Here is a 26,872-nt window from a genome sequence, read left to right as displayed (position 1 = left end):
ACCTTATAAGTCGCTCTGAATAAGAGCGTCAGCTAAATGCCATAAATATAAAAACTGAAGGCCATGTATGCTCACTCATTTTAAATAGGCACTTAAACTTGACAGCCTTTCCATAGCAGTCTACCTCGGATCATTCCTGATCATTACTTCTAAGTGAAAACGACCTTCAAAAACATGGGAAAGTGTTGAAGTTTTGTTTCTTTTGTTAGACCAAACAGCGTAAGGCATAAACCAAGAGTTTTAAAACCTTCCAAGACATTTCTCATCCAAAGTTTTCTCTTAATAAAATAAATAAATGAATAAAAGATGCTTATTATTTACAGTCCTCTGCTGCAGGACTAGCCCGTACAGCTCTGGCACAGCTTTACACTACATGTTAGTAGACTGCTGCGAGGATTTGCCAACAGTCAACCCCGACCGCATTTGATTCATTCTGGACCACAACCCCCCCCCTCAAATATACTGGGTGACGCTCCATCACTTCAGAAAACGCAACCCCACTACTCGCTGCTGGGGGTCTTTCCACCTGATGTTTGGTTCTGGACATGTACAGGGACTCGTTCACGCTTTTTTTCCCCCCACAAAGATGATATGAGCAGCGTATGTAAGTAAAAAAAAACCTTAACAGCTTCAGCTTAACGTGGCTGAATCCACCAATTCTTCTAACCGTCTTGTGCAGGCTGTAGGTGTGGTGGTACGGATTCGCTTAGCCAGCCGTCATCTGAAGGGTAATCCCCTCGTGACGTCAGCGACCAACACGAACGAATGGGAATCTCCCAGAAAAACAACACGAACAAGGAAGTAACAGATCCAATGGGCTTGTCGGGTTAAGAAAATTAACATTCTCCACAATTGTGGACTAAAACCCGTTTTTACTACAATGTGTGGAAGGAGTTTGAGAACTATATCCACGGTTGATAAAGTCTGATCCTGCCTTGGACCATAAATAAAACACAGGCTAGTGGAGCGACGGTCTGCCCTCAACAAGAATCGCAGAAACTTTTTTTTTCCTCTTAAAGAACTGATAAAGATTAAGTTAAGAAAGGAATATACTGTTCTGAACTTATAATACAAAAATTAATGCTACAATACAAGAAACAAACCAAGTATGAAATCCTACTCGTCTCGTTATACGGCATCTTCTGAGCAACGTACGGACAAAGTCCTATAAAGTAATCCCGTAATACTTCCTACACTCCTATTTTCCACAACCTCAAATTCTTTGGCCAATCTTTGGACAGTGTTCCAGCTCACAGCACCAGGTTCAGCACAGCTTTTTCTTTCATTCCTCTCTGAGGCAAAACTCCTGAGGTTTGCTCGCGTCACGCTGTTCAGGGCAGGAGCAGAAAAGGATTATTCCACCAAACTTCCTATGGGGAAATCTGCTCCTCCGCGCAACACAATGGAATTTACAGAGTTCTATAAACAGACCGATGAGTAGTAAAGACAGCACACTGACGATGGGGTTTTGTGAAATTTTATGGTCTCAGTTTAAAGGAGGCAGAATACATTACATACAAAAATACACTTTGAAATACAACTTTTGTCCTAAGAAAGGAAAGAAAAAGAAAGAGGAAAAAAAAAAAACAAAAAACAAAAAAAAAAGTCTGGACAGGTGTGTTCACTACTATATAATGTGTACCCATGTATAGTAGTTTCCCCTAAAGCAAGTAACAAGAATATCCAAAACTGAGCGGTGTAAATGACATTCTGAAAAACTCCAACTGCAATGCCTGCGATATAAAAGTTACATGGTACAAATAAGCAAGTATAAATAAAAGGTTAAGGTACCCCAAAATGAATAGTAATAAGCCTCTCTTTAAATACATATGGATGCTTCTCTGTACACCTGTGGGGCAGAATAGTGGTTTATGGAAAGAAAAGAAAAAAAAAAAAAGGGGGGGGGGGCATGCGCAACATATCCACTTGTCATTTTGTTCTCACTGAAATGAAGATGCTGCCAAAAAAAGCAAGAAAAAAACCTCCATGGGAGGCGTGGGGTGAAGCCCTAAACTCAGGGAATAAATCGGTCACTCATTCACACACACGTGCTCACACACTCTTGGTCATCCAGCAAAGCTATAAACCATTTCAGCAAAAACACAAGCCTAATCATGACCTGCTCAGTAATCCCAGCCCTACAGATCATACCCAATGGCAGCCCTCACACTTTGTGCTAGGCAGGGTACACACACACACACACACACACACACACACACACACACCTGTGATGGGGTTGATGTATGTAAATGGGTCATGGTTATGAAAATTCAGGCCCACTCGCCGCCCCCCTCCCCAGTACTCCTCAAACCCCTTTCAGAACCTGACAACAAAAGACTGAAGGAAAAAACACTTGACAAAACAAAACAATGGGGGAATTCTCTTTAACGGGAACAAAAAGGTATTTTTTTTTATACTTTTTTTTTTGTTAGTAAAAACTACATTAGAATGGCATAGAAAGACTAACAATGATTTTAAAGACATTATATACAAACTACACCTACTGTACAAGTTACGCTTCAAAACACTTTTCGAACGGTGTTCTTTTAGCAAGCATTTTGACACATTAAGGCTGTTTAAAAAAAAAAAAAAAAAAAAAAAGTTATACTTTACATTGATAATGTTTTACAGCGCCATCTGAAGATTAGATGCACAAGAGAGGCAGCCAGAATTTAAAAACACTTGCTGGCCACAACTGTCTGGCTCTGTGCATACAGCTGTCAGAAAGAGGGCAATTTAATCCTGCAGTGGCTGGGACAATCGGCGTTACCTGTGGAGATCTTACCGCTATCGGTTAAGAGTCAACCTGATAGAGTTCTTTATGACGCGCAGGTTGCTTGTGGGAACTGGAGAAGAGGCATCAGGCAGTTCATTACTGGGCAGTCTCTGAAAGTAAACAAATATATGTGACAGAATCCAGTTTAGTCCGCATTCTGTATAATGAGAAACAGAACAGCTGAAATACCTGTGTCCTTGATGTATCAATAGTCGGAATGGGCATTGGCTTAGTCATTGTAAGATGGTCCTGCTTTAAAGAGAGAGAGAGAAAAAAAAAGAAAAAAAAAAAAAAAGAAGTGCATTTATAGATGACCGTTTACAATACAATGGGCCAATGTGGTAATCTGGGAAAAGAATAGGCATGTGTGGACTAAAGACCTACCACTGCTGGGCCATCTTCTTGATCCAGTCCATTACTAGAAGGCGGGTATGGTTCTTTAAATGCAGAATCATCTGATAACATCTGTAAAAGAAACACAAGATCCAGGAGATTCTTAAAGGGAAGTACTTTCAGACACCACAGTCAAGTTAAACCTAAAAAGGAAATATAAAAAGGCCTGCGTTGTCAGTGGTGAAAAGAGCAAATGTGATGGGAAAACCTTCAGCAACGCTAAATTACTAATTAATGCCTGTAAAAGGAATTTAACAAAAACAAGAAGCTACAAATACAAAACACAGACCATAGAGGAAGGACACGACACATACTGCTTTGACCAACTGTCGCTCACTCCAGCTTCACATACCTGCTCTGCGTCTTTGAGCTTCTTGGGTGGCTCCTCCAGAGAGGGCGAGTGGGGTCTCTTGGGGGCAGCGCCATTGAGGCCATTGGGCAGGTCCGATGGGCTGGCGTTGGGCGAGCTCATACGTGGAACGACGTTTCGCCCCACCACCGTGGGAATAGTGCTGCCTACTGGAGGTGCTGTGGGCTTGGCAACCGGCGTAGCTGAAGATTCTGAAGAGATGAGGGAAAGAAGAGAATTACACAAACATGAAATTATGGAAAAGAAATAAATATATTATATTTACTTCAATTAAAAGAAACACATGCTTACTTGCTTCAACTGCTCCAATGACTGGTATGGACATTCCCTGCTCTGTCCTTGGAGGAGAAGACTCACAGACTGGAGAGCTATCCACATACAATGGCACTGGATGCTTGGGAGGAGTAGTGCTGTGAAACACAAGACATCAAGGCACGTCAATAAGTAGAACAGTTTCAGTAAACAATCTGAACTTTTCTAGTTGCACTTGCTGAAACTACCTTTCGTCAGGGGTGGACATGGAGTTGCAGGGTTTACTGACTGGTGTGGGGGAGCTGAACGGTGTGCCTGTATCTGTGTCTCTGGAACTATCAAGCTGACTGCCATCTAGCGAACAACGTTTTGAACCTCCTCCACTAGAACTGCGGTTCAGATCGCCAAGACTCTGATGAGAAAGAAGAGGAGTGGAGGGGGCACAATTAAACAAACGCACACACTTCAGTAGAAAAAGTATTAGCCACTGTTCAAGTCAATATTTCAACTTTTTAATTTTTCTACCTTCTTCTTGCCCCTGTGTACCAGCTCAGCAGGAAGGTACTGGTGCAGCTGCTTCTTCTTCACATGTGTGGCTTCAATGGTCATCCCATCCTTTAACATGTTGATGTTGCTGGCCTGCCTATAGACTGTACAGTAGGTAGAGTCAGTCAGCCAAAACTGCACCAAAATGTAGTTCCTTCACTGGTACCTCTTGCCATCTCATTTATTTAAAAACAATATTGCACAAAAAGGCAGATACAAAAGTAATTACCAGTGTCTGTAAAGGACTGGATGTCATAAGTCAGATCAATGTTCACACAGTCCGCATTCTCCAGTTTTTTGAAGTTGATTCCAATAAACCACATTGAGACAAATTCATTTCTGTAAAATTAAGTTCATAGATTAATATCAAAGGCCACTAAAGAGAGTGTTTCCTTCGCATATTTTGAATATAGTGCAGAAAAGGGGACTTTCTAAAAGACTATGGCAACAGGAATTCTGTACCATTACTGAACAACTGATATATTGCTGCATAAGACGCAAAAATCTTTCCAACCAAGCCACTCACTTGGCCAGCATTTACACTGTTTTAAAGTGTGTTGTGCCGAACATCAGTTCTTGTTGTGATTTTTTGTGTCAGTTACTTATTGATATTGAAACGGCATAAAATTTGCACAATTAAATACAGAGTTGAAATGAAGATACTTACTCATTGCGGTTCTCTTTTGACCAGGGGAAAGACTGAGGGTTTACATGCGCAAGAGTGATGTATTCGTTGCGCTCCAAATTCCCAACCAGAACTCTGATCTTGGACTCTACCAATCCAACCCTAAGGTGAAAAAGTTAAAAGGTTTGATGGGGACACATTTGCAAAAGCGGTCAACTGATTCATCAAGCTCACATCTTTAATCTCATAGAAAAGTAGTAATATTATATTTTTTCTCTTACCATTCTAAGTGGTTCTCCTCAGTGGACGCACTGGCAGTAAGGACAATATAATGCCTGTAACCAACATATAAACAAGTCAATGCCTTGAGTCTCAACATTACAGTGAGTAGAACTGCAGCATGATTGTTAGGTACTCACTTGTACTTCTGGAAGAAGTTTGGTGGCTCAAATAACTTCGACCAGTCTGCCTTACCCTGAAGGATTTCATCTGTAACTGTAAGGCCTGAAAGAGGGGTAGATTTTAATATAGTTTAATACAGTTTAAATATACACAAACATGTGCATGTGAACAAAACACTTGAGCATGGCTTAATTCTTGAATACAAACCATATTTGAATTCCTCGCTCATGATGGTGCGTGTGGAGGTGGAGACGTTGTAGGTGGAATTCTGCTGGGGGTATGCAGGTGTGATGATTGGCATTAAATGGTACCTGTCTGAAGGGTTTACCTAAGGACACCAAAAAAGAAACTGTAAAATGTGGGCCATGCGTCACAATGTAAACAACGCCACTATTATTTCAGAATGGGCTTCATCTTACGTCCAAAAAGACACTCACCCGTGGATCCCAGACAGGCAGATTCAAGTTGCTGTCTTCAGGCTGTTTTAAAAGCACAGGGTTGGGCCACTCCCTAAAGAAATACAAATTGTGTGTAAAAATATATGTTGTCAGTTAAAGAACACAAGGTGTGTATAATTATCAGCAATAAGCTCACTTTTAAGGACCTCACCATTTAGAGAAGACAAGGAAGAACTTGTGCACAAGTGTGGCAGCCACAGCATTCGGGTAAAGCTGACAAGTTCTAGCCACCAGCATGGCCCAGGATACACCACCCAAGAAGCCAAGCATGTTGGAGTAGATCCCACGACCTGCAGAAAGCATTCAAAAATAAGGAAAACAAATGTTTCTTCCCAAATAACTTGTCCTTCACCAGAGCAGAGTACATTTCATAGATACACAGCAGTCCAAGGGCAGAATTCACAAACTTTCCCAGAGGGTGTCACTATTCACAAAATGCAAATTTGTGAATTCTTGGCCAGTGACAATGTACATATTTGCTGATGCAGATACATTAACATAAATAAACCAGAAATCAAGCTACCTTAACACCAATCTTTTTGTTTTTGTTAACTGCAATGAAATGCATGGGCTACGATGCAAAAGAACTGTGAGACAGTGAATAACACAGACACCAAGTGTAGGCCAGAGTGCAAGAATAATTGTCTGGTTGTGTTGTGCAGCCACCTAGTGGTTATTAATCGGTATTACTTCATAAACACTTGAGAGGGGGTCCTGTAATCATTAATACTGCAAACCATTTAATATTTCTCCCACTTAGTCTTATTTACTATTCAACATAAAAAGCAGACATTAATGTCAGATGCCTCCAAAGACAAATAAGTAGTTATAAAGAGGAACAGGAAAGTGGAGTGTTGGAATAACAGACAAATTAAAATAACTGAAATAACTAATGAAAACTGAATTGGATGGATTTTATAGAATTTATCTGCTGCAGAAAGCATCCTCTCTTGTACTTTTGCCTATACCTGATATGTTATTTTCATTTTCAACAAGCAGTGCTGTTCAAAGGTGTTTAAGCAAGTAATGCGTGTGCGCCACCAAGTGGTCATGCAGTATTATGAATTACTCACTGCGAGTTAATGGCATGACATTCAGAAGTTATTAAAAATGTTGTTGGCAAGTTAAACTTACGCTTGGCCCACAGTTTGATGGCTCTCAAAGTCAGTCGGAAGTTCTCTTTATCAGGAACCAAGTGCAGGATTTCGTCAGTAACACGGCAACCTGAACATACAATTCGTTGTTGCGGCAGGGAGAGACATAACCGTATACATTAGACCAAGTACATTTAACAGTAACAAGCTTTAAAACACATGCAGAAGGAATTGAAGAGATTACCGTTTAGACTACGAATACACCTTATGTCCAGGTTTCTGAGCAGAGAGTCTCCTCTCAGGTCCAGATTATCAGGTATAGACTGCAGGGCAAGTCTTGCAAAAAGCAGATCAATCTGTGGATGGAATGTTAAAACTGAATGAAAAATATATTCATATATCACACAGTAAGACTTTCAATATCAGACCTTTGCTTTTGATAACAACAAATCGGAATATCTTTTTTTTCTAAACAATTTTATCATTCAATGCTGAATGTTTTAAAACGTTTTTGCTTTGGACACATGGTTATGCCAACAAACCTTTTATGCAGGGGTTCTTTACATGTAAAAAGGTTTCATCTGAGCTTATTGGCAAATTACTTTTTCCTAAACAGATCACAAGGTAAGCAAAATTGGTTTTATAGCACTGCTCTAAAGAACAATTCTGTACTCCATATCAGCATTTGAGGCTATAATCAGGCTAAATACAGTGAATTAGCATTTCAAATTCAAAATAAACAATCTGCAGTCTATATGGTCATTAAATTCCATATGTATAGACAGGATCTGTACTTTGGTGTGAGTGTTAACCCTGTTGTTAGCTTAATTCAGCTAAAAGAAGGGAAAGTTGGCCCGTTTGCCACATTTAACTTTTGATACCTTGTGCAACTTTTCTGCAAAGTATAGTCAAATAATCTGCTTTACCTCAATACCGTCAAACTTGAATTTGATCACTGGTACAAAGGCATCTTCCACAGCCTAAAAAAAAAACAAAAAAAAAAAAGAAGATGAAATCATGAAATCACCTGAGCACAAATCTGTAGAAATTAAAATCTAAATCAGCATCAGCAGGTAAAGAAACAGCAAAGAAAAAGTACTCACCCGAAGGTCCCGGATTTCATCATGCTGTTTCAGTTTTTCAAAGAAAGATGAGAAAAAGTCACTCCTCTCAACATGACGAGGTGCTACACAAAGGGCATCTATATCCGCCCCTGCAACAGAACACAGGTTTGACATTTTTCATTTTTTTGTATCAAATTGACATACATGCAGTGTTAGTGCTTGACTTCAGAGGTGAAGATGTCCTGCTGACCATGAGCAACCATACCTTTTGTGTGCACCCCCAATCTGTAAGAGCCAAAGGTAAAGATTTTGCCTCCAACATTCACTACAGATGAAAGAGGCAGATTCTGTAACAGAAGATATTAGTTTAAGAATTGCACATAGTTTATTCAAAGCCTAATAAAAGGAGCCAAAAAGCCATATCACCTTTGATTCACTAATCTCTGCAATCCACTCTTTCACAAAAGAATTAAGTTTCCCAAGAACGGCAAGCCTGAGAAAGAACAGGAAAATGGTTTATTGGTAATATTTTATATCTCGAAACTGTTCATAGCAAGTAAACAATATTGCAGAACATTTGCCAATTGGTGAAGCAAGTTGTTCTATAGTGCACTAATTTATGATCGGTCACTCTGCATGTTAGTTGAACAGCAAAATTCTCAAAGCCTATATTCTCACTTACAGGACTGGATTTTAGTATATTCTTAAAGCTGATTTATACGTCCAATAAGATGAACTGCAACAAAGAGAAGCAGTTATTTGGTAAGCATAGCGTGCAGGACAGCATTCTGTACCCCCTTCTCGACTACATACAGATTTGCTCAATAAGTCAAGGCCAACTGACCGACTGTGTGGTGGTCTCGGAGATGGAACATAACCCAAACAGTAACCGGACCAGAACTAGCGCATAAACAAAACGCACTTTTGACAGGCGGTTCTCAAAGTCTCAGAAACCACAAAAGAGGCGCAGCCTCATACAACTTCGCATATGACCAAACACTGAGGTCTTCAAAACAATGCCTGCTCTTGCACAGATTTGACGTTGTAGAGGTATAATTTTGCCCCGAAACAGGATACTTTACACAATATACTAGGGCTGCTGAAATTAGTCACCATAGTCGATGATGTGGACCCTGAAAATGCATCAATATCAATATTTTAAGCAGATGCGGCTTTTAACATTTTACTTTAGTAGGATTACGATTTTAGGTCTCAAACTCAAATGATAAATGCTTTTCCTTATTACCACTACGTAATTGCGCCAAGAAGTCAGTCCTTTCTGGCTCCAGTCTGGCCGGCTCCATTTAAAGCTACAGCTTCAAAAACAATCAGGGCTGCAGCAGAGTCCAACTCAAATAGGTTTTTAAAGATTTCCAAAGAGCCAAGGCATCGAAAGAATGAGATCACCTGAAAGTATCACGAAACAAAAAAGGCGGGTTGTGCGCAAAGTTTCAAAGGCATACCACAGCAGCACTTGCACAATGCTGAGCACCTGATGAGAAACAGACAGGCGCCACTCTGGACAACAGACCGCCAGAAACTGCAAAAATCACAGTCACAGTGTTCATTTTTAAGGCTGGTTCATACCTCTGAGCAAATGCAGAGCGCACTGCAGCCCCAGACCACCTGTTCGGCTCAATGTTCATACCTCGTGAGCCACAGACACTGGCAACCCTGTCCTTTGACACCAGAGTTATAAAGATGAAAGCTGCTCTTTCCCACACAATACAAACAAAGGAAATATATCCCAGTGCTTATATGTAAAGGGATTTTGGGATTGCATAAATAACTAGGGGATGGTAACGTTATGGGTTTTCTCCAGAGATGACGTGATATCAGATCATTGTGAAATCTAATTTTTTGATGACCCATAACACCATTAATAGTTATTTTTATATTTTTAAAAACTACATAATATATGTCATACATCTGTGCACTCTAAAATTAATGTAAAAAAAAAAAAAATAAAAAATAATAATAAAAAAAAAAATATATATATATATATATATTTTTTTTTTTTTTTTTCTTCCTATTATTAATATATATTAATATATACACACCTTTCCCTTCCTCCGACTCGTTGGCCATTGTTAAGCACATTTCTTTGTGCAGGGAAATTGCTGAAGCTCAAGTTCAAATTTAGTTTTGCACTTAATGTAATATTTTTATTTACAGTTTTGCCCAAATTAAATCCAAACGTAAATTCCCGAACTTTTTTCCGATAAATCAACAAAACGAATCAATAGAAAGATAGTGGTTAGTGGCAGCCAGTATACAGTACACCCCCAGGTTTTACATAACGCTCACCTGTGATTAAGCTCATCTTCATCCTCAAACACTCCAAAAGGTTTCATGGCCTCTATGAGCTTCTGAGTGTACAGACGGTCAATCTCTCTGGGAAAGGCCAGGCTGATCGAGGACGTGATCCCATAGTGTTTCTGAGGCTGCTGCCCGCTAAGCATATTGTTACTGATTCTGATGATCGGAAACAAAACCGCACATTTGAAGACACATCTTTATTAATAGACACAAACTAGTCAGGACCACAGCCCTTAAGGTCTCAAATGAGAAGTGGACTGCAGTAACAAATAGTTAACATCTAAAAAAGAAACAATGAAAAGGTAAGAGGTGGAAGTTAGTCCAGGCAACTAGCAAAAAACAAACACCATATTACTTCATATTAAGCTATGGCACAAGCTGAGTGTCGATTGATCACAAACACTACCCAAAAAATTGGAAAACACTGGCTTATCCAATCATTCTTTCAAAATCAAGCTTATTAATAGGGATATGTTTAACGTAACGGGTACACCCACAAATAGGTGAATTCACATGGTGCACTTTGAGCATAGACTGTGGGATATGCACTAGTAACCTACACTGAATGGAGGTTAAATGTATAAGGAAGAAACAATGAATACCACAGATAAACAGAAAACAAGTTTGTCTTTGATTTGTTTGGAGTAACTGTCTACTGTCCAGTTAAGGCTTTTTATTAGACTGATGACCACCACCTCACCGCACCTCATCCCAAAGGTACTGGATGGAGCACCATCATTCCAGAGAACACAGTCCCAGTGCTCACAGGAATGGGGAAGAAAGGGAGGGGGGGCGCTTTAAACCCCTCTAGTTCACACCTGGCATTAGGTAAGGTGGCCACAGAGAGTCTTATTCTGCTGGCAATACTTCTCTACAGGGACTAGACAAGCTGTGGATGTGCATTTGCACGTCTGTCTCAGCAACGGGTGTAACCTGAAGTAGCTGAATGCATTAATTAGAAAGTGTGTCCACAAACACTCGGACATATAGCTAGCTAGTGTACATGCCTTCCCACAAACACTAGACTATGGTGAGACAGGTGACTGGCCATTCCTGCTAGCTAAAAGCTAACAGTTACAAGCAGACTAGCTCAGAGAACTTAGCTAGCTATGCTAGCTAGCACTAGCCAAGTTACTCAGTTAGCTAGCTGGCTCGGGCGAGTTAAACACAAGCATCCTTACACGAATGCAAGCAGTGTAATACTGCAGTACACCGCCTCTTCTACCATACAAAGATCTAGCTAGCTCTTATTTTAAATGTTTTATTATAAGGCGGCTGAAGCGACTTCATAAACAAGCCAGCGCTAACTTGTTGTGGTCGACAGCTGAAGTTCACGCTACCGTGATTGAGCCATGTCCGATTTCCCCCTCAACTCCATAGATAGATGTTAGCTAAATAAATGGTCGTGTGAAATATTGAGTATCCTCAAATCTAATCTGCTGGGGAAGCTCTCTGTGCTCGTTAGCTTGTGTGTAGCGTCGATAGTTTGTTAGACAACGGAGTTCCGTTATCCTCTCCAACTTACAGATGCGATCTGTCCGGTAAACAAAGATAGCTAGCTAGCTAACCCACTGCGTTACTGGTGTAGCCACAAAACCAGCGTGGGAAACCATCACACGACGTATGGCTAGGTGATATGTCTGCACTTTGACCTGTTTGAAAAATCGCTAATGAAGCGATCAGTGTTTCAGTAAAGAGCAGTGGCTGGTTGTTGATATTGCCACCTGCTAATACGCTAGCTAGCAAGCTAGCTGAGACAAACACGTTAGCTGGCTGTTAGTGTTAGCCAGCCTAGCCGTCACTAATTTCGCAACTCGCTACCAGCAAAGCAAGAACCCAAAGCCGTCAATGCACAAGCAGTGTGAGTGACTTACGCTGACATTTCTCTCATGACCCTTCGTAGAAAAAACCTTATAGCTTAGATCGCAACAGTAGAAAACATAAACTCAGCCAGCAGCAGCCCCGTCTCTCTCTTTATAACAATAGTTTTACTCCAATATGGCGCCCACTGCTCCACCGTGTCCCGACACGCTTTGCGCCCAGACAGCGGTGACGTTGAAAAGATGCTCACTCGCATGCCCGCCTCAAGGCCCCCCATAAAGACTTCAGCTAGTGGTTTTAGCATTTTAGTAACGATGTTGCTTTGCTTTAAGTATCATCAGTCAGCAGTAAAACACAGAGCCATGCACTGTGCGATCACATTGCCCTTTTACAGACTTGTCTGTTGCTCCATGCTGCACCATGGGCCTGGAGGAACCCCATTTATCTTCACCTTGACTATACAGATGAATTCACTGGATGGTGTGTGATGGTGTGATAATATGATATACAACATTTATTCATGTTAAACACATACAGACACTCCTTATTTAAGACAGTTCATTACTTAGCTTTTGTGTATCAGTGCGACCTGTGGCCTTTTTCTTGTTTTCAAAGCATCACTGGCCAGTTCCATCACAAAGTCACAAGATAAGAAATGAGACGAAATGGCTACAGATGACCCACACATCTTTCCTCCTTCTTGAGAGTGTTACAAAAATGATTGCTGTGTACTAAATGTATAATGTTTCTGATTAGTTGTGTATTAACTATAGAATGTCTTTGATTAGGCTAAGAAATTATAAAATGATATAATTTGTACTGATCAGTGGTGTTTGAAAGGCCTAACTGTCTTCAGTTGCATAATCCAAGTATTGCCAGTAAATCGAATAACCATGTGTGGGTGCACTTCATTAAAATGTAACTTTTGTGTTTGAGGGAGGGAGTGCCAGGACAGACAGTCCGGAGCCACAGGACTGTACATTCTCTTTTTTGAAGGCCACAGAGGTGCTGAGAGAGCAGCTGCAAGGAGCTGATACTTGAGTTCTTCTCACAAAGGTACAAATTCGATGCAGATGTACGTGAAGGCATGCATGATGTACCTTCAACACGAAATATGTCAGAAAAACATTTTGAGACTTGTCCTGGAGGTTGGGACAACTGTCCTCACACCATATTACAGGGAGGGCTTTTGGGTCCATAAAAACTCATGTATGTGTTATACTCTTGTGAGTGAATGCTGTTCCCAGAGATCTCTGAGTGAATAAACTTTGTTTCCGAGGTAAACTTTCACTTGTGTGTTATCAGTGATTTCCCTTGATTCCCAGAGTCAACGAATGTGCGAGTAGGTCCATGGTGGATTATTAGGGGGACTACTCGACACTATACAAATGAATTCACTGGATGGTGTGTGATGGTGTGATAATATGATATACAACATTTATTCATGTTAAACACATACAGACACTCCTTATTTAAGACAGTTCATTACTTAGCTTTTGTGTATCAGTGCGACCTGTGGCCTTTTCTTGTTTTCAAAGCATCACTGGCCAGTTCCATCACAAAGTCACAAGATAAGAAATGAGACGAAATGGCTACGGATGACCCACATCTTTCCTCCTTCTTGAGAGCTACTTTTAGGCATAACCTGGGAGCAGAATTACCATTGTACCAGCATGTCTTAAGGCAGCCGGCACACTAAATGTAGCTGGCATTAACTGTGTAAGGTTTTTGAGTCTTTGGTAAAAAAATTATTCAGTCAAATGAAGACAGAGTCTGAAGATATGCGTTGCCAGTTTAATGATGGAAAAATGCTGGTCAAAACAAGTTTTTGATGATGCAAAAAATGATGAATCACAGGATACAAATCAGGTTAAAAATCAGGTTGAGTAAATACAAAGTCAAAAATCTAAGCCAGAGTACAAAGCAGAACTTCCGTGAGGAAGCATCGGCTGTCAACTTAGGGAGTGCGTTCAGTCTCAAGTCATAAGGCGGGTGCCCAAAAGACTGCAGTATTGCTGGAGGTTTTATACCCTAACGGGAGAGGTCACATCACCTCATCGCACAATGACAGGCAGTCAGCGACCTGCTAGAGGTCTAGATCTAAAGATAAGTGTCTCCTCAGCAACCTTCATCATGAATGTTCAGTACCTGATACAACAATTACAAACAATTACTCGCGATGAACTTGCCCACGAAGAGATAGTCCTTCCGGCGGGAACAGCGCGCAGGAGATCTGTGATGTGTGAAAGGGAGGAGGGAAGGATTTATTGCAGAAATAGATGTGTGTTTTGGAATGTACATATGTGAGGATGGGGGTTGTATTGATCATGGCGGGTGTCATGAGTGTTCTTGGAAATATGTGCGTGAGGGTGGGGGTGTATTGGTCAGGGTGGGTGTTGTAGGCCTTCCTTTAGAAATGTGTGTGTGAAGATGTGTTATCTGTGTGGCCAGTGTGTATGCGTATGTGGCCTTGGAGGAAAGGAACAGGGTGTGATGGATCTGTCTTTAGCACTACGAATGCATGCATAAACATGATAAAGGGGATAGAGTAAGGTGTCAGCTTGTTCCTCTGGGCTGGCTGCAAGACAAAATAACTTCGGCACATTGCATGCATTTCAAATGAACTAATACTACATTAAAAGCAGTTACATAAAAGTTTAAATGGTTCTAAATATGATTGGTAAACGATTAATATATATGATTAGCAAATGATTATATAATATTGTGAATAAGTAATGACCTGGGGTGGATGTAGACCAAGCATTTCTCTTACAAACTGCCACATCTTTAAGCAGCCAGAACACCAAACTGGTGCATCCTAAAGCAACAGGCTCATCATCTGGCACTTCTTCTGGAAAGTCTTTTTACTGTGGACACCAATGGATAGAAATTAACTATTACTACACAGAGTGAGATATCTGGACTGTGGCTAAATTCATGTCATCTGGGTTGAATGTCTATACATACAGTAAAATCTTTTGTTCAAACAAAACAATAAAAATATACACACGTGTGTAGGAACTGTTTGTTTACTGGTGTATTAGTAGAATTTAGGAAGTAGAAAAAGAAGTGCTAATTCAAATTGAATGTTAACATAATCGATTATAATGATTAAAAATCAACACCTGTAAACACTGTGGTGAATCATATATCCATACATTTCTTAAAACCTCACAGCGCAAAGAGACTTAAAGAACATTTATCATTGAGTGTGCTTACATTTATTCCTTGTTTTTCTTTCCTTAGTTGTTTTATTTTAAACTTTGGTTTATGCGCAACTCAGCTCTATGTGCAAATTTCTCTCATTTAAACCGTGTATCTCAATTTTTACAGTTTTTCACTTTTTAACACAAAGTGAATTTTGCCAGCGATTTTGTATATTGTATCAGTATCAACTTCATCAACAATTAAAATGATGAATGGACCAATAGAAATACACTGTGTACAATGTTTACACTGAATTCCATTAAATGTTAAGAACGTTTGTTCGTCTTCTGTAAAGTTGCTGTTTGGAAGTTTAATGTCTATAAATACAATGTTCAAGTGAATCAAGAGTATATAACAGTATTATATATATATATATATATTTCATTATTTTTATTAATTATTTTGGTAATGTATTCCCATTGTAAATAAAGTTGATCTAATATAATTTAATCACATTTTTATCTCAAAATGTTCCTAAACTCACCAGTCAATCATGCATTTTATATCCACTCCGTGTAAAGAGGTGTTGTTGACTCCTAACAACAGTGAAGGCTTTTTTAGGTTGGAAGGACCTCTGAGTTGGTGTTGATACATGTTTTTCACTAGAAACTTTTTCTATCCAGGGTTCTTTAGTGAATGGTTCTAGTTAGTACCAAAACTGGTTGTGCTATTCATATGCAAGCTTGTGATAGTACACTATATGTTTTGGCTGCACAATATTAAAGAATGTGGCATTGCAATATTCTTTGTTTTGCATTTTATATATAATAAATAAAGGGATTTTTTACCAGATTTCACTTGAAGTCAATGATCTAACATGTTATGATATTAATGATGCTCTCTGTGTATTCACGATTGGGGTAAAATGGACAAAATTAGGCACATATAATCTGAAAATGAGAACATTTCATTTTTTATCAAGCAGTAAAAAATTGAGTAAATATTTTCAGTTGACACTGCACATCCAATAAAAATGCTGAAACCATATATCGTGCAGCCCTGCTATATGTACAAATGTGGACACCCCTTCTAATGAATGCGTTTAGCTACTTTAAGTTGCACCCATTGCTGACACTGGCCCTGGACATGCTGAATTGTGAACACACACTCTCGCTGCCCTCTCAAACCCCCAATCCCTCTGACAACTTGAACCCAGGAGTGTAATGAGGGGTCCAAGCACCAAATATGCTGGAGCTTGGTGGTCTTCTTCTTCCTATTATTTATGACCTAAACGATGGACTGGACACACTAAATGTTGGTAAATTTCACACATTGTGGAGAACCTGCTGTATGATGTGCTGGTGGGTGCACCAGCTGCAGTAACGTGTGAGTTGGTGTGCCAGGTGCATTAACATGGGCAGGTTGATATGATGGTTGCTGTAAAATGTGCTAGTTGGTGTGCTGGATGCTGTACAATGTGCCAGTAAGTGTGCCTACTGCTTAAGTATGCTTAATGTGCTGGTGGACATGCTGATTGACATGTTGGTTGCTGTAAAATGTGCCTGTTGGTGCGCATGGCTGCTTAAATATGTGCCAGTTGGTGTGCCTGCTGCTGTAAAATGTGCGGGTTGGTGTGCTGGCTGCTGTTAAATGTGTTGGTTGGTGAGCTGGCTACTTGAATATGTACCAGTTTGTACCTGTTTAAGGATGTGCTGATTGATGTACCGGCTACTGTAAGATGTGCCGATTGATGTACCGGCTGCTAAAATGTGTGCCAGTTGATGTGCCAACTCCTGTACCACTTTCTTTAAGTTGTGGCAACTGCTTTATGACGTGCCGAATGGTGTGCCGGCTACTGTAAGATGTGTGGGATGGTGTGCAGGCTGCTGTTAAATGTGCCGGTTGGTGTGCAACCAGGTCATGTGTCAGCTGGTTTAATAAGAGCTGGCACCTGGCACACTTTAATTTTTTAGTTCTGCAATATACCTGCACTTAGTTCTGCAATATACCTGCACCTAGTTCTGCAATATACCTGCACATAGTTCTGCAATATACCTGCACATAATTGTGCAATATACTTGCACATAATTCTGCAATATACCTGAACATAATTCTGCAATATACCTGCACCTAGTTCTGTTATTAGGCCATGTTGGTTTGGTTTATTCTTATTGAAATGCTGAACAACTGTTTTATGGCAAGCCTTAATGTGACACACTCTGCTGTAGCACAACAATGCCCTCACACAAATAACGACATGTCTGAAACCGTTCACTACCTTGTGGAATTCTGTTCCTTATAATCGTGCACTGTATAGTGATCTGGATTTTCACATGTAGGAGATACTGATTAGGGCACAGGTTTGGACACCTACAGCTCTTTTTGAGCTGTTCATACTTCAAAAAAGAAAAAAAAGTTGCCACATATCAATATTGCATACTAAATGTATATTAATCTGATATATGATTCATCAGAGCAGCCACATCCACTGCAGCCTCAGCTTTTTGCAGATGGAAGGCCAAAATTCTAATATACAGGCATAAAACCTGTAGGTTTTTTCTTCAGAGATGTGAGAGCTTTATAAAAATGTGCTGCATAATCTTCAGACAAAACATGATATTCAAAATATTATTTGATTCAATAATTAGACCATTATTGTTAATTTGGGTTTACCTTACTACTTCTCAAGGTGAAACTGATGTTTTTCCCCCCTGATTTAAAGCACAGACTTGTCATTACCCTATTCATGGGCAGTGGTGAATGAAGAGCACAAATCCTGTACTACAGTAAAAAGCACAGTTGCTATTATTCCTGTGTCCTCCAGAATCAGAGTTACCTGCTTAGATCTTCTGTTGCTTTTTTATGTTGCAGCTAAAAATCTGTATTAGAAAATGATTTAAAATCTGATTGGCTGAGCTGTGTTTGAACCCATTGAAAAAACTCAATAAACTCACATCTGTCAGTGCCTCTGTCACAATAACTGAATCCTGTATTAATGTGTCAAGTCACTAAAACCGCTGCGCTGTTAATGGACTGTTATGCTGCTCGCATGGACCATCAAGTGTATTGACAGATGAAATAGAGTGCTCCCCTATACTCACCATTAGGCTTAGATTTTTTTCCCTCAGTGATTCACTGTAAACTGCAGTACAAAACATAAAATATAAAGAATATGTAATTGGAATGTCTGTGATTTACTTATATCTGTCTGGTATTAAACCCAGACCGAGTCCCAGTTGGTAAACTTCACTTCATATACACTGCTCAAAAAAATAAAGGGAACACTCAAATAACACATCCTAGATCTGAATGAATAAAATATTCTCATTGAATACTTTGTTCTGTACAAAGTTGAATGTGCTGTCAACAAAATCACACAAAAATCATCAATGGAAATCAAATTTATTAACCAATGGAGGCCTGGATTTGGAGTCACACACAAAATTAAAGTGGAAAAACACACTACAGGCTGATCCAACTTTGATGTAATGTCCTTAAAACAAGTCAAAATGAGGCTCAGTATTGTGTGTGGCCTTCACGTGCCTGTATGACCTCCCTACAACGCCTGGGCATGCTCTTGATGAGGTGGCGGATGGTCTCCTGAGGGATCTCCTCCCAGACCTGGACTAAAGCATCCGACTCCTGGACAGTCTGTGGTGCAACGTGACGTTGGTGGATGGAGCGAGACATGATGTCCCAGATGTGCTCAATCAGATTCAGGTCTGGGGAATGGGCGGGCCAGTCCATAGCTTCAATGCCTTCATCTTGCAGGAACTGCTGACACACTTCAGCCACATGAGGTCTAGCACACTGTAAACCCGAATAAGTTCAGTTAACTCAAATTTTTTGAGGAAACTGATTACCACAAACTATTTAAGTAGACAAACTCTATTATTTTAAGTGCAAAGAATATAACATTTTTATGTGCACTGAAATTTATAAACCTTATTATCTTGTACTCAATATTATTACATTTTTAGAACTATTTAAATTCAGTCTAACTTTACTTAAAATAACTGTATATGTTGTACTTAATATTTAAATGTTTTCTTAACTATACTAAACTACTTTTAATGAACACAAAAAATGTATACTGTAATAGTTTGGAATACTCAAAAAGTTGTATTAAGTTTAAATTAAAAATATTGTGTCAGACACACTTTTCATTTACTCAAACATTTCAACTAGAAAATACTCATACTTGACTAATACTTTACTTAAAACATTTGAGGAAACTAATTACCACAAAGTAATTGAGTTAACTTAACTCAAAATACCTTCACAAAAAATAAATATAAAACAAGGAAACGTTAATCTGCTAAAATTAACGTTTTATTTTAGCAAATCAGTAACCAGGATGCAAGTCATAAACCACTCATTTCAACAAATATATAAAACCCATTCTGAGGTACAATAAAACTTTGCTGAAGTCAAAACACATTACACCATTTAAACCAAAAAAAAAAAAAAAAAAAAAATGTATGGCTTTGCATAGGCTTGTCACAATAATCACATTGACTAATGGTACAATGGGTTTAATGAATAAAGCAAATGAGGAGCAAGTATGTCAGCTTTTTTGGTTTCATTTTATTTGCTTAACTTGTGCATAATGAGTATTTACTTATATTCCACTCACAAATTCTTAATATTAATAATTATTAAAAGTACATTGCTCTTTAAAAGGGTTTAATTGCATTATCATGCCATTATATTATCATTATATCTGTCACATACATTTGCCTTAAAATAACTTATTATTTTACTATTGCAATAATCTTTGGGCCAGTATATAGTACAATACATTACAGCAATCGTGACAGGCCTAGCCATGTATTAATAGGGCTGCTCTGCATACAATAAACTGAAAAAATATTCCATAAAATACAATAAAATAAAATATAGTATTAAACAAAATATGTTAAGCATGTTTAGTTAAGCCCTTAATGCTTAGTAATGTGTACCTGTGCAGTAACAATTCTGTGTACAATGGCCTGTACCATGGCAACAATAATAAAAAAAAAAACTGGCATATTTTCTGAACATATTTGTGACTCTCCAACAGAACAATTTTTGGAACTTGGAATTTAAAGAGGTGGTAATGCAATCTAGAGAAAAAAAAAAAAAAAAAAAAAAAAAAAAAAACACAACTTACCACAACAGCAGGTTTATCTAACAGAGCATAGAAAGGTGATGCTTCAACAGGAATTTACAACAGGCAGAACCTACAAAAGTCCCATCAAAAGGGAGTGTATCATTCGCCAATTACACCCTCCCTAGCAGATCATTTTTTAGATTTAGCAGCCTGGGTGTTAGTGGTTTAAAGTCATCCAAGCCCATAATGACTTTCTGAATGAAGTGGAAGGTGTGGATCAGTTTTTTTGGATAGCAGATGTTTAATGCATACATTAAACCAAGTAACATGAGAAAAGCATCAGCCAAATAAGAAAGGTCATTCAGCACAATGTCACCTTCCAGCACAATGGCAATCCTTGCAGGGCTGAATTGAACAGGGGAACTTGGGTCTTCATTCACCATGGTGAGAAGACCAACTGCCAAGTCTGCGATGTCCGGTTCACTCTCTTTCTCAGTCTGAAAAATAAATTAAACAAAAACAAACAAAATAGTAAACACACATACAACAATAATTCCAATCTTTGATTTCTTTCTTCCAACTTATGCTTTCTTTCCAAAGCAGAACAAGCATACAAGATTCAGTGGTGTTGGTGGGATGTCTTCAAATGTAAAACATGAGGGTTATAGATTTTTTAATATTTTTGGTTAAGTAGTGGCACAAAGTGTCCCAAGACATAAAATTGAACAATTACTGTTGAGAGCAAAAATACTTCTTGTACTGAAATAAAAGGACGCCATTTATTTCAGTAATAATATATGGTGACCATTTAATAAAAGGGTATCCTGCAACTTTTGACTAACCCTGTACATATTTAGTAACTTACGTTCCAAGTCCTGAAAAAAGCAGAGTCATCTTCACAAAGGAACACAGGGAGGGCTCGAAGCGCAGCAGTACGTCTGTGGTTTACATCACATTGCTCCTGTAAATAGATGTGAAACTCTTTAGATTAGATGAGGGAATGAGAAGAAACAAATGAAGAGTAAAACAACAGAAGCAGCAGTAGATGCAGGATAGGAAGAAACAGGGGAAGCAGAAGAAAAAACAGAAGAAGCATAAAATTTGTGCAATATCTTTGTTAAAATTAATACTAAATGTGGTCACATACCAGAAGATCATAAGCACTAAATATGCTCCTCAGAGCTTCCGCAGTCTTGCCAGTACGTGCAGCCTTCTGCCGGTAGACAGCCAATAACCTCGGTGTATGTTTGTCCAACTCTGCATAGAACTTGCTTCGCAAGTTGATATTTGTGATCCTGTGAAATTCTGCACAAACCTAAACATTCAGGCATAGAAATACAAATAAGATTAATGTTCAATTGTATAATTTGTTGTTTTACAGTACATTACAATCTGCATTTAAAATTTGTTTATAAATTGGAATTCCTATCACATCACAAACCTTGGAGTACAGAAGATTGCAATAAAGAAGTTTTCAATAAAATTTTCTAGAAATCTGATTCTACAAATACCAGTATGAGGATAAATGTAACAAGAAAGTTAAGAAAAAGTTACCTGTGACTCTATTCGAAGCGCAGACCAATTTTCCAGAAGGTCCTTGACAGATTGGGATGGGTTGTCGGCAATTATTTGTTTCCGGCGTAATGCATATGTAGTTTGCATTAGTCTCTCTATCATCTGTAGATTTTTATCCATCTTTGATACTTCTTCTACCACTTGCACTCTTAGTCGCTCCAGACTTGAGGCATCCTCTCCTCTTGGGAAATTTGGTAGATAGTTCACCTCTGCTCGACGAGGTCTTTTGATGTTGCAGTGGGGTGACTCACTCTCTGGGTTATTTCGGCTCCTCTTACCAGAGTTAACAGCCACCTCATCACATCCAGACCTGCTCAGCTTGGTGCGATAGTTACCCATCTTAAATTTTAGGCTAATCTTCCAGCCATACCACCCACAGTGACTTCCTGGCTCTGTAAGGCAAGGATGTTTGGTAACCATCATCCTCATCATCTAATGTGTCTTCATTTTCAGATGGTCCCAACCCCTCACACAGGTCAACATTTTCCACAGAAGAACCAGCAGCACTTAGGCCTACAGAGTCTTCATCAGTAGAGACATGATTAAATAGATCTGCACTACTAGAGTCTCCATGTGTTCTGCTTTTGTGAGCATTAAAGGAAGTGTACACATTAGTACTATAGGCACAGCTCTTATATGGACATGTTACCATTTCATGGGTCCTCAAATGCCCTCTTAAATGAGTGAATAGTGTTTTCTCTGAAAAAGGCTGCTTAAACCCACACAAGGGACATGTATACACCACTTGCACTCCTTGTCCCCCTTGACTTGTCCCTTTTGTGTTTTTGTGAATCCTTGAAAGATGAATTTTAAGTGCATTGAATGACCGAAATGTGCAAATACACGAGTTGTAAAGACATGGCAAAGGACAGACTTTTGAATAGTGGTTATGTTGCAAGCGGTAATGACAAAGTAACTTGCCACGAGTATCAGAGAAGGCATCACATAACCTGCATTTCCACTCCATATCTGCCATTATAAACCAACTGACAAAATGACAGGCAAGTGACAAAAAGCTAATACTTGTTGAGGTAGGAGCTCTATATTTCTAAAATTTCTGTTATATTTCTCTCTGCTCTAAATTTGCTTTACAAAATTAGCACTTAATTAACTCATATTATACTTACCTATGCAGTTATGTTTTAGGGGCTGGACACGTTCATCTTTAGTGTACCCTCCTGTTCATGCACACACAAATACAAATCTCTTTGACAATGCAACAAATGTATCAATGTGTACACAGTAGTCAATGTCAGAGAATAATGATTTTGTTTGTAATGATAAAAAAAAATCAAAAGCACCAATGAATTGCATTTACATCTACGTTATCTGCTCTTATCATTAAATCCTTAAGCATGCAAAATAACAAAACATTTCAGAAGCTAACTACATCGACATTAGGCAATTTTAAATGAACACACAGCAAAAACAATTAAAGTTTAGACTCTGCTTTCATGGCCTTTCCACTATCAATCTCTAGCTAAACCTCTCTATTCCACTGCATTTTCTGTTGTCAGTGCAGGAATATCAAACTCACTCAAACTAAATGTGAATATGGGAAATACAAGTTTAAACACACTGTAAAGTACCAAGAAAATAACTATAGTTTAACCAAGTTTAGACATTAACAACTATTATGGGTATTTAGATGTAAAATAACGTTACCTAATTAGCCTAACTTAAGTTAACTTTCTTCTTTAACGTTGGCTAGCTAGCTAGTTAACTAACCTAGGTTAGGTACTAGCTTAGCTTTTACATCTCTTACTTGCAACCTGCACTTTATAGCTGCTGCTCTTCAAGCACATGTAACTTTATTAGCACATGTAACCTTTATTTTCATTTTTTTTTTTTAATTGTAAAAAGGAAAGTTTACTTTAATTTTTTTTACTTCAACTTATATTATTATACTTTATTTACTTTGTATATACATATTTTTTATTATTATTTGTTAATTTCTTTTTTGTTATCTTTATCTATTGGTGAATGGAGGGACAGAAAAGTAAGAATTTCATTGTACAGCGTAACTGTCTGTTTCTGCTGTGCATATAACAATAAAACTCTTGAATCTTGAATCTAGCTTAGCTTAGCAAGTTAGCTGTTCCCCATTACGACAAGCCAAGTTACAGGCAAAGTAAACGGACAAACTACCAGTTTTATTTACCTCAAAAACGAACTACAATTAAACTATTTTTAAATATACTCACCAAATTACACTTCCAAGCATGAGAGCAGCAGCCACAGTAAGGAGAATGAAGACCGCTGGGACTTGTGCTGCACTATGAGAGTTCAGCAGGTCAGCAGCGCTCGCGCTCTCTCCCTCCAGGTGCTGTTAACGAGGCGCGCGAGATGGAGTTCAAAAAACGTGCGCGCACTTCAAAATAGCTCCCCTTAATAAAAAAAACATCACTTGCCGCAAATTATGCCAGTGTTTAGAACAAAAACATGTACTTATCCAGAGAAAGAGAGTAAATTAACTGTTTCTTTTTTAAAAACTGCTAATAAACTTATTTTCCCTCACCAACCGCACTGTCCGCCATGTTTGTTCAGAAATCCCAGTATGCTAATTAGACGGCTATAACCAATGGGCATGCAGGAGCGCATTGCGTCAGACGCTCCGTAAATATTAAATGAAAAACAATGAGTTTAGTGATTGTCTTTACTTGAACACATTGAGCTTGTTGAGATTAAAACTTGAATATCGTTCTATGAACTTGAATGTTTTAAGCTGTTTGAACTGTTTTGCAGTTTTGCTTACAAATAGAATAATTTTAATGAGTTCACCACACTGTCAGGGAATACAGTGCATTGTCCTGCATTAGGAGGAACCCAGGGCCAACCGCACCAGCATTTGGTCTCACAAGGGGTCTGAGGATCTCATCTCAGTACCTAATGGCAGTGAGGCCAACTCTGGTGAGCACATGGAGGGCTGTGCGGCCCTCCAAAGAAATGCCACCCCACACCATTATTGACCCACTGCCAAACTAGTCATGCTGAAGGATGTTGCAGGCAGCAGATTGCTCTCCACGGCTTCTCCAGACTCTGTCACATCTGTCACATGTGCTCAGTGTGAACCTGCTTTCATCTGTGAAGAGCACTGGGCGCCAGTGGCGAATTTGCCAATCCTGGTGTTATCTGGCAAATGCCAAGTGTCCTGCACGGTGTTGGGCTGTGGGCACAACCCCATCTGTGGACGTCGGGCCCTTATACCATCCTCATGGAGTCGGTTTCTAACCGTTTGTGCAGACACATGCACATTTGTGGCCTGCTGGAGGTCATTTTGCAGGGCTCTCCTCCACATCTCCTGGTGTACTGACAGACACAGCAAACCTTCTTGCCACAGCTCGCATTGATGTGCCATCCTGGATGAGCTGCACTACCTGAGTCACTTGTGTGGGTTGTAGAGTCAGTCTCATGCTACCACGAGTGTGAAAGCACCACCAACATTCAAAAATAATCAAAACATCAGCCAGAAAGCATAGGTACTGAGAAGTGGTCTGTGGTCCCCACCTGCAGTACCACTCCTTTATTGAGTGTGTCTTGCTAATTGCCAATAATTTCCACCTGTTGTCAATTCCATTTGCAAAACAGCATGTGAAATTGATTGTCAATCAGTGTTGCTTCCTAAGTGAACAGTTTGATTTCACAGACGTTTGATTTACTTGGAGTTATATTGTGTTGTTTAAGTGTTCCCTTTTTTTTTTGAGCAGTGTATTTATATTTGGCATTTAGCAAACAAACTTATATGGAGTGGCCTAAGAAAGTGCACAGTTCAGACTAAGGCACATCCACCCGAGGATCACTGCTTTGAATCTTGGGTCATGCTGCCTGCTATGAGCCCAAGAGAACGCAATTGGCTTTTCGCTTTTAAGGTGGGTGAATGTCTCTCTCTCTCTCCCCATATCATTTCAGTGTAATGCTGCACCAGAGCTGGGTACCCAGTACTTTTGTGAGTGTGTTGGTTGCCCGGTGACATCCTGCCTGTTCTTGCAAGCGTTGCCCTGCCTGCGTTGTTCAAGTTTCATACTGCAGTTTTTGACGTGCTGAGCCCAGTGTGGCGACAATTGAGTCATTGCTCTCCCTATTACAGGTCTGTGGAACTGATATACTATTATGCTGTTAGCTGTTTGTCAGGATTATTTATGTACTGGGTCAGTTTAGCTTTTTTTTAAGATGAAGTACCTGAAAAGACATATGAGAACTCTCTGAACAAGTGTGAATCAGGGGAGAAGAAATGATTCATTACATGATTCAGTTTCATTCATTTATTTTAAACTTAAGCTTCTATTCCCAAAATAAGTTATTCCTGCTCCACTCATTTCACAGTTAAGGTGCTACAAATGGTTCGTTTGTATGCCATAGAAGAACCACTTTTGTACCATTGAACCATGTTTGGGAGGTATAAGAGCCTTTACATCAAGTGAAGGATCTTTTAAGCCTTTAAAAGGTTCTTCATTTTCATGTTTCTTTCACATGATCCCACTGAAAAAAACAAAAATCAATTTAAAGCACCTTTATGTTGAGTGCAGGAAACAGTTAATATGGCTGTTTGACAGTGATGCTGTGGTTCCATTCCCTTCTGTTCTATAGAAATGAAGCCAAAATTGTCTGATATGTGAGTAGTAGAGGCCAGAGGGGGTGCCAGACTTACCTACTCATTTAGTAGACCCCCCCTCCCAGACCAAGCATATCTCAGACCACCTTCATTGAGCTTACAGCACAGAAGCAAAGCAGATGTTTCCCTGGATAGCCAGTTTGTCTGTAAAGTGTAATGTTTCTATAGTCAAAGTGCAGTGCATGCAAGTTCTATGACAACTTAGCTATTCCATGTAATGAACAGAAAGGGTGTGATGCAAGTCCTGCAGACGGTCGGGGGGATAATAAAAGGTTTTACCGATATTAGCACAGGGAAAGCTACTGAGTGGCATTAGACACCGGGGA

At 39.3% G+C, this 26,872-nt stretch overlaps 2 protein-coding genes across 3 annotated transcripts; both read right to left on the bottom strand.

Annotated features, from left to right (window-relative positions):
* Positions 1-1,461: 1,461 nt before the first annotated feature.
* papolg (poly(A) polymerase gamma) lies at positions 1,462-12,278 on the bottom strand. Of its 2 annotated transcripts, none has more exons than XM_072678149.1 (22): positions 12,174-12,278; positions 10,288-10,455; positions 8,407-8,473; positions 8,246-8,327; positions 8,020-8,129; positions 7,843-7,896; positions 7,161-7,272; positions 6,957-7,046; positions 5,974-6,112; positions 5,802-5,874; positions 5,572-5,692; positions 5,382-5,466; positions 5,244-5,297; positions 5,005-5,124; positions 4,567-4,676; positions 4,317-4,441; positions 4,040-4,203; positions 3,831-3,949; positions 3,522-3,730; positions 3,161-3,241; positions 2,966-3,028; positions 1,462-2,886 (listed from the first exon to the last, which is right to left on the bottom strand). In XM_072678149.1, the coding sequence occupies exons 1-22, from the start codon at positions 12,188-12,190 to the stop codon at positions 2,788-2,790; spliced, it is 2,262 nt and encodes a 753-aa protein (XP_072534250.1). In that variant the 5' UTR covers positions 12,191-12,278; the 3' UTR covers positions 1,462-2,787. The 2 variants fall into 2 exon arrangements, with proteins under 2 accessions (XP_072534250.1, XP_072534251.1); XM_072678150.1 differs by having other exon boundaries at positions 2,966-3,025.
* An 8,146-nt stretch (positions 12,279-20,424) lies between these two features.
* On the bottom strand, positions 20,425-22,326 carry LOC140554154 (uncharacterized). The gene is made up of 4 exons (XM_072676986.1): positions 21,914-22,326; positions 21,507-21,674; positions 21,225-21,320; positions 20,425-20,856 (listed from the first exon to the last, which is right to left on the bottom strand). Exons 1-4 carry the CDS (start codon positions 22,271-22,273, stop codon positions 20,530-20,532), a joined length of 951 nt encoding a protein of 316 aa, XP_072533087.1. The 5' UTR covers positions 22,274-22,326; the 3' UTR covers positions 20,425-20,529.
* Between the last annotated feature and the right edge of the window lie 4,546 nt (positions 22,327-26,872).

The sequence above is a fragment of the Salminus brasiliensis genome, chromosome 4, assembly GCF_030463535.1.
Source record: "Salminus brasiliensis chromosome 4, fSalBra1.hap2, whole genome shotgun sequence".
NCBI classification, from domain to species: domain Eukaryota; kingdom Metazoa; phylum Chordata; class Actinopteri; order Characiformes; family Bryconidae; genus Salminus; species Salminus brasiliensis.
The sequence above is the reverse complement of the archived record's forward strand: the minus strand, read 5'-3'. Positions and strand labels throughout refer to the sequence as shown.

Bases quoted from the DNA above. Each gene is read 5' to 3' on its own strand.
- LOC140554154 (XM_072676986.1), bottom strand. From the start codon at position 22,273: ATGGGTAACTATCGCACCAAGCTGAGCAGGTCTGGATGTGATGAGGTG. The intron at 21,675-21,913 runs GTAACTTTTTCT...CTGAATGTTTAG, and splicing joins CGCTTCGAATAGAGTCACAG to GTTTGTGCAGAATTTCACAG. The intron at 21,321-21,506 runs GTATGTGACCAC...ATCTATTTACAG, and splicing joins TTAGTGCTTATGATCTTCTG to GAGCAATGTGATGTAAACCA.
- papolg (XM_072678149.1), bottom strand. The intron at 7,273-7,842 runs GTAAAGCAGATT...TTCCATCCACAG, and splicing joins TCAAGTTTGACGGTATTGAG to ATTGATCTGCTTTTTGCAAG. The intron at 3,029-3,160 runs GTAGGTCTTTAG...CTCTCTTTAAAG, and splicing joins AAGAAGATGGCCCAGCAGTG to CAGGACCATCTTACAATGAC.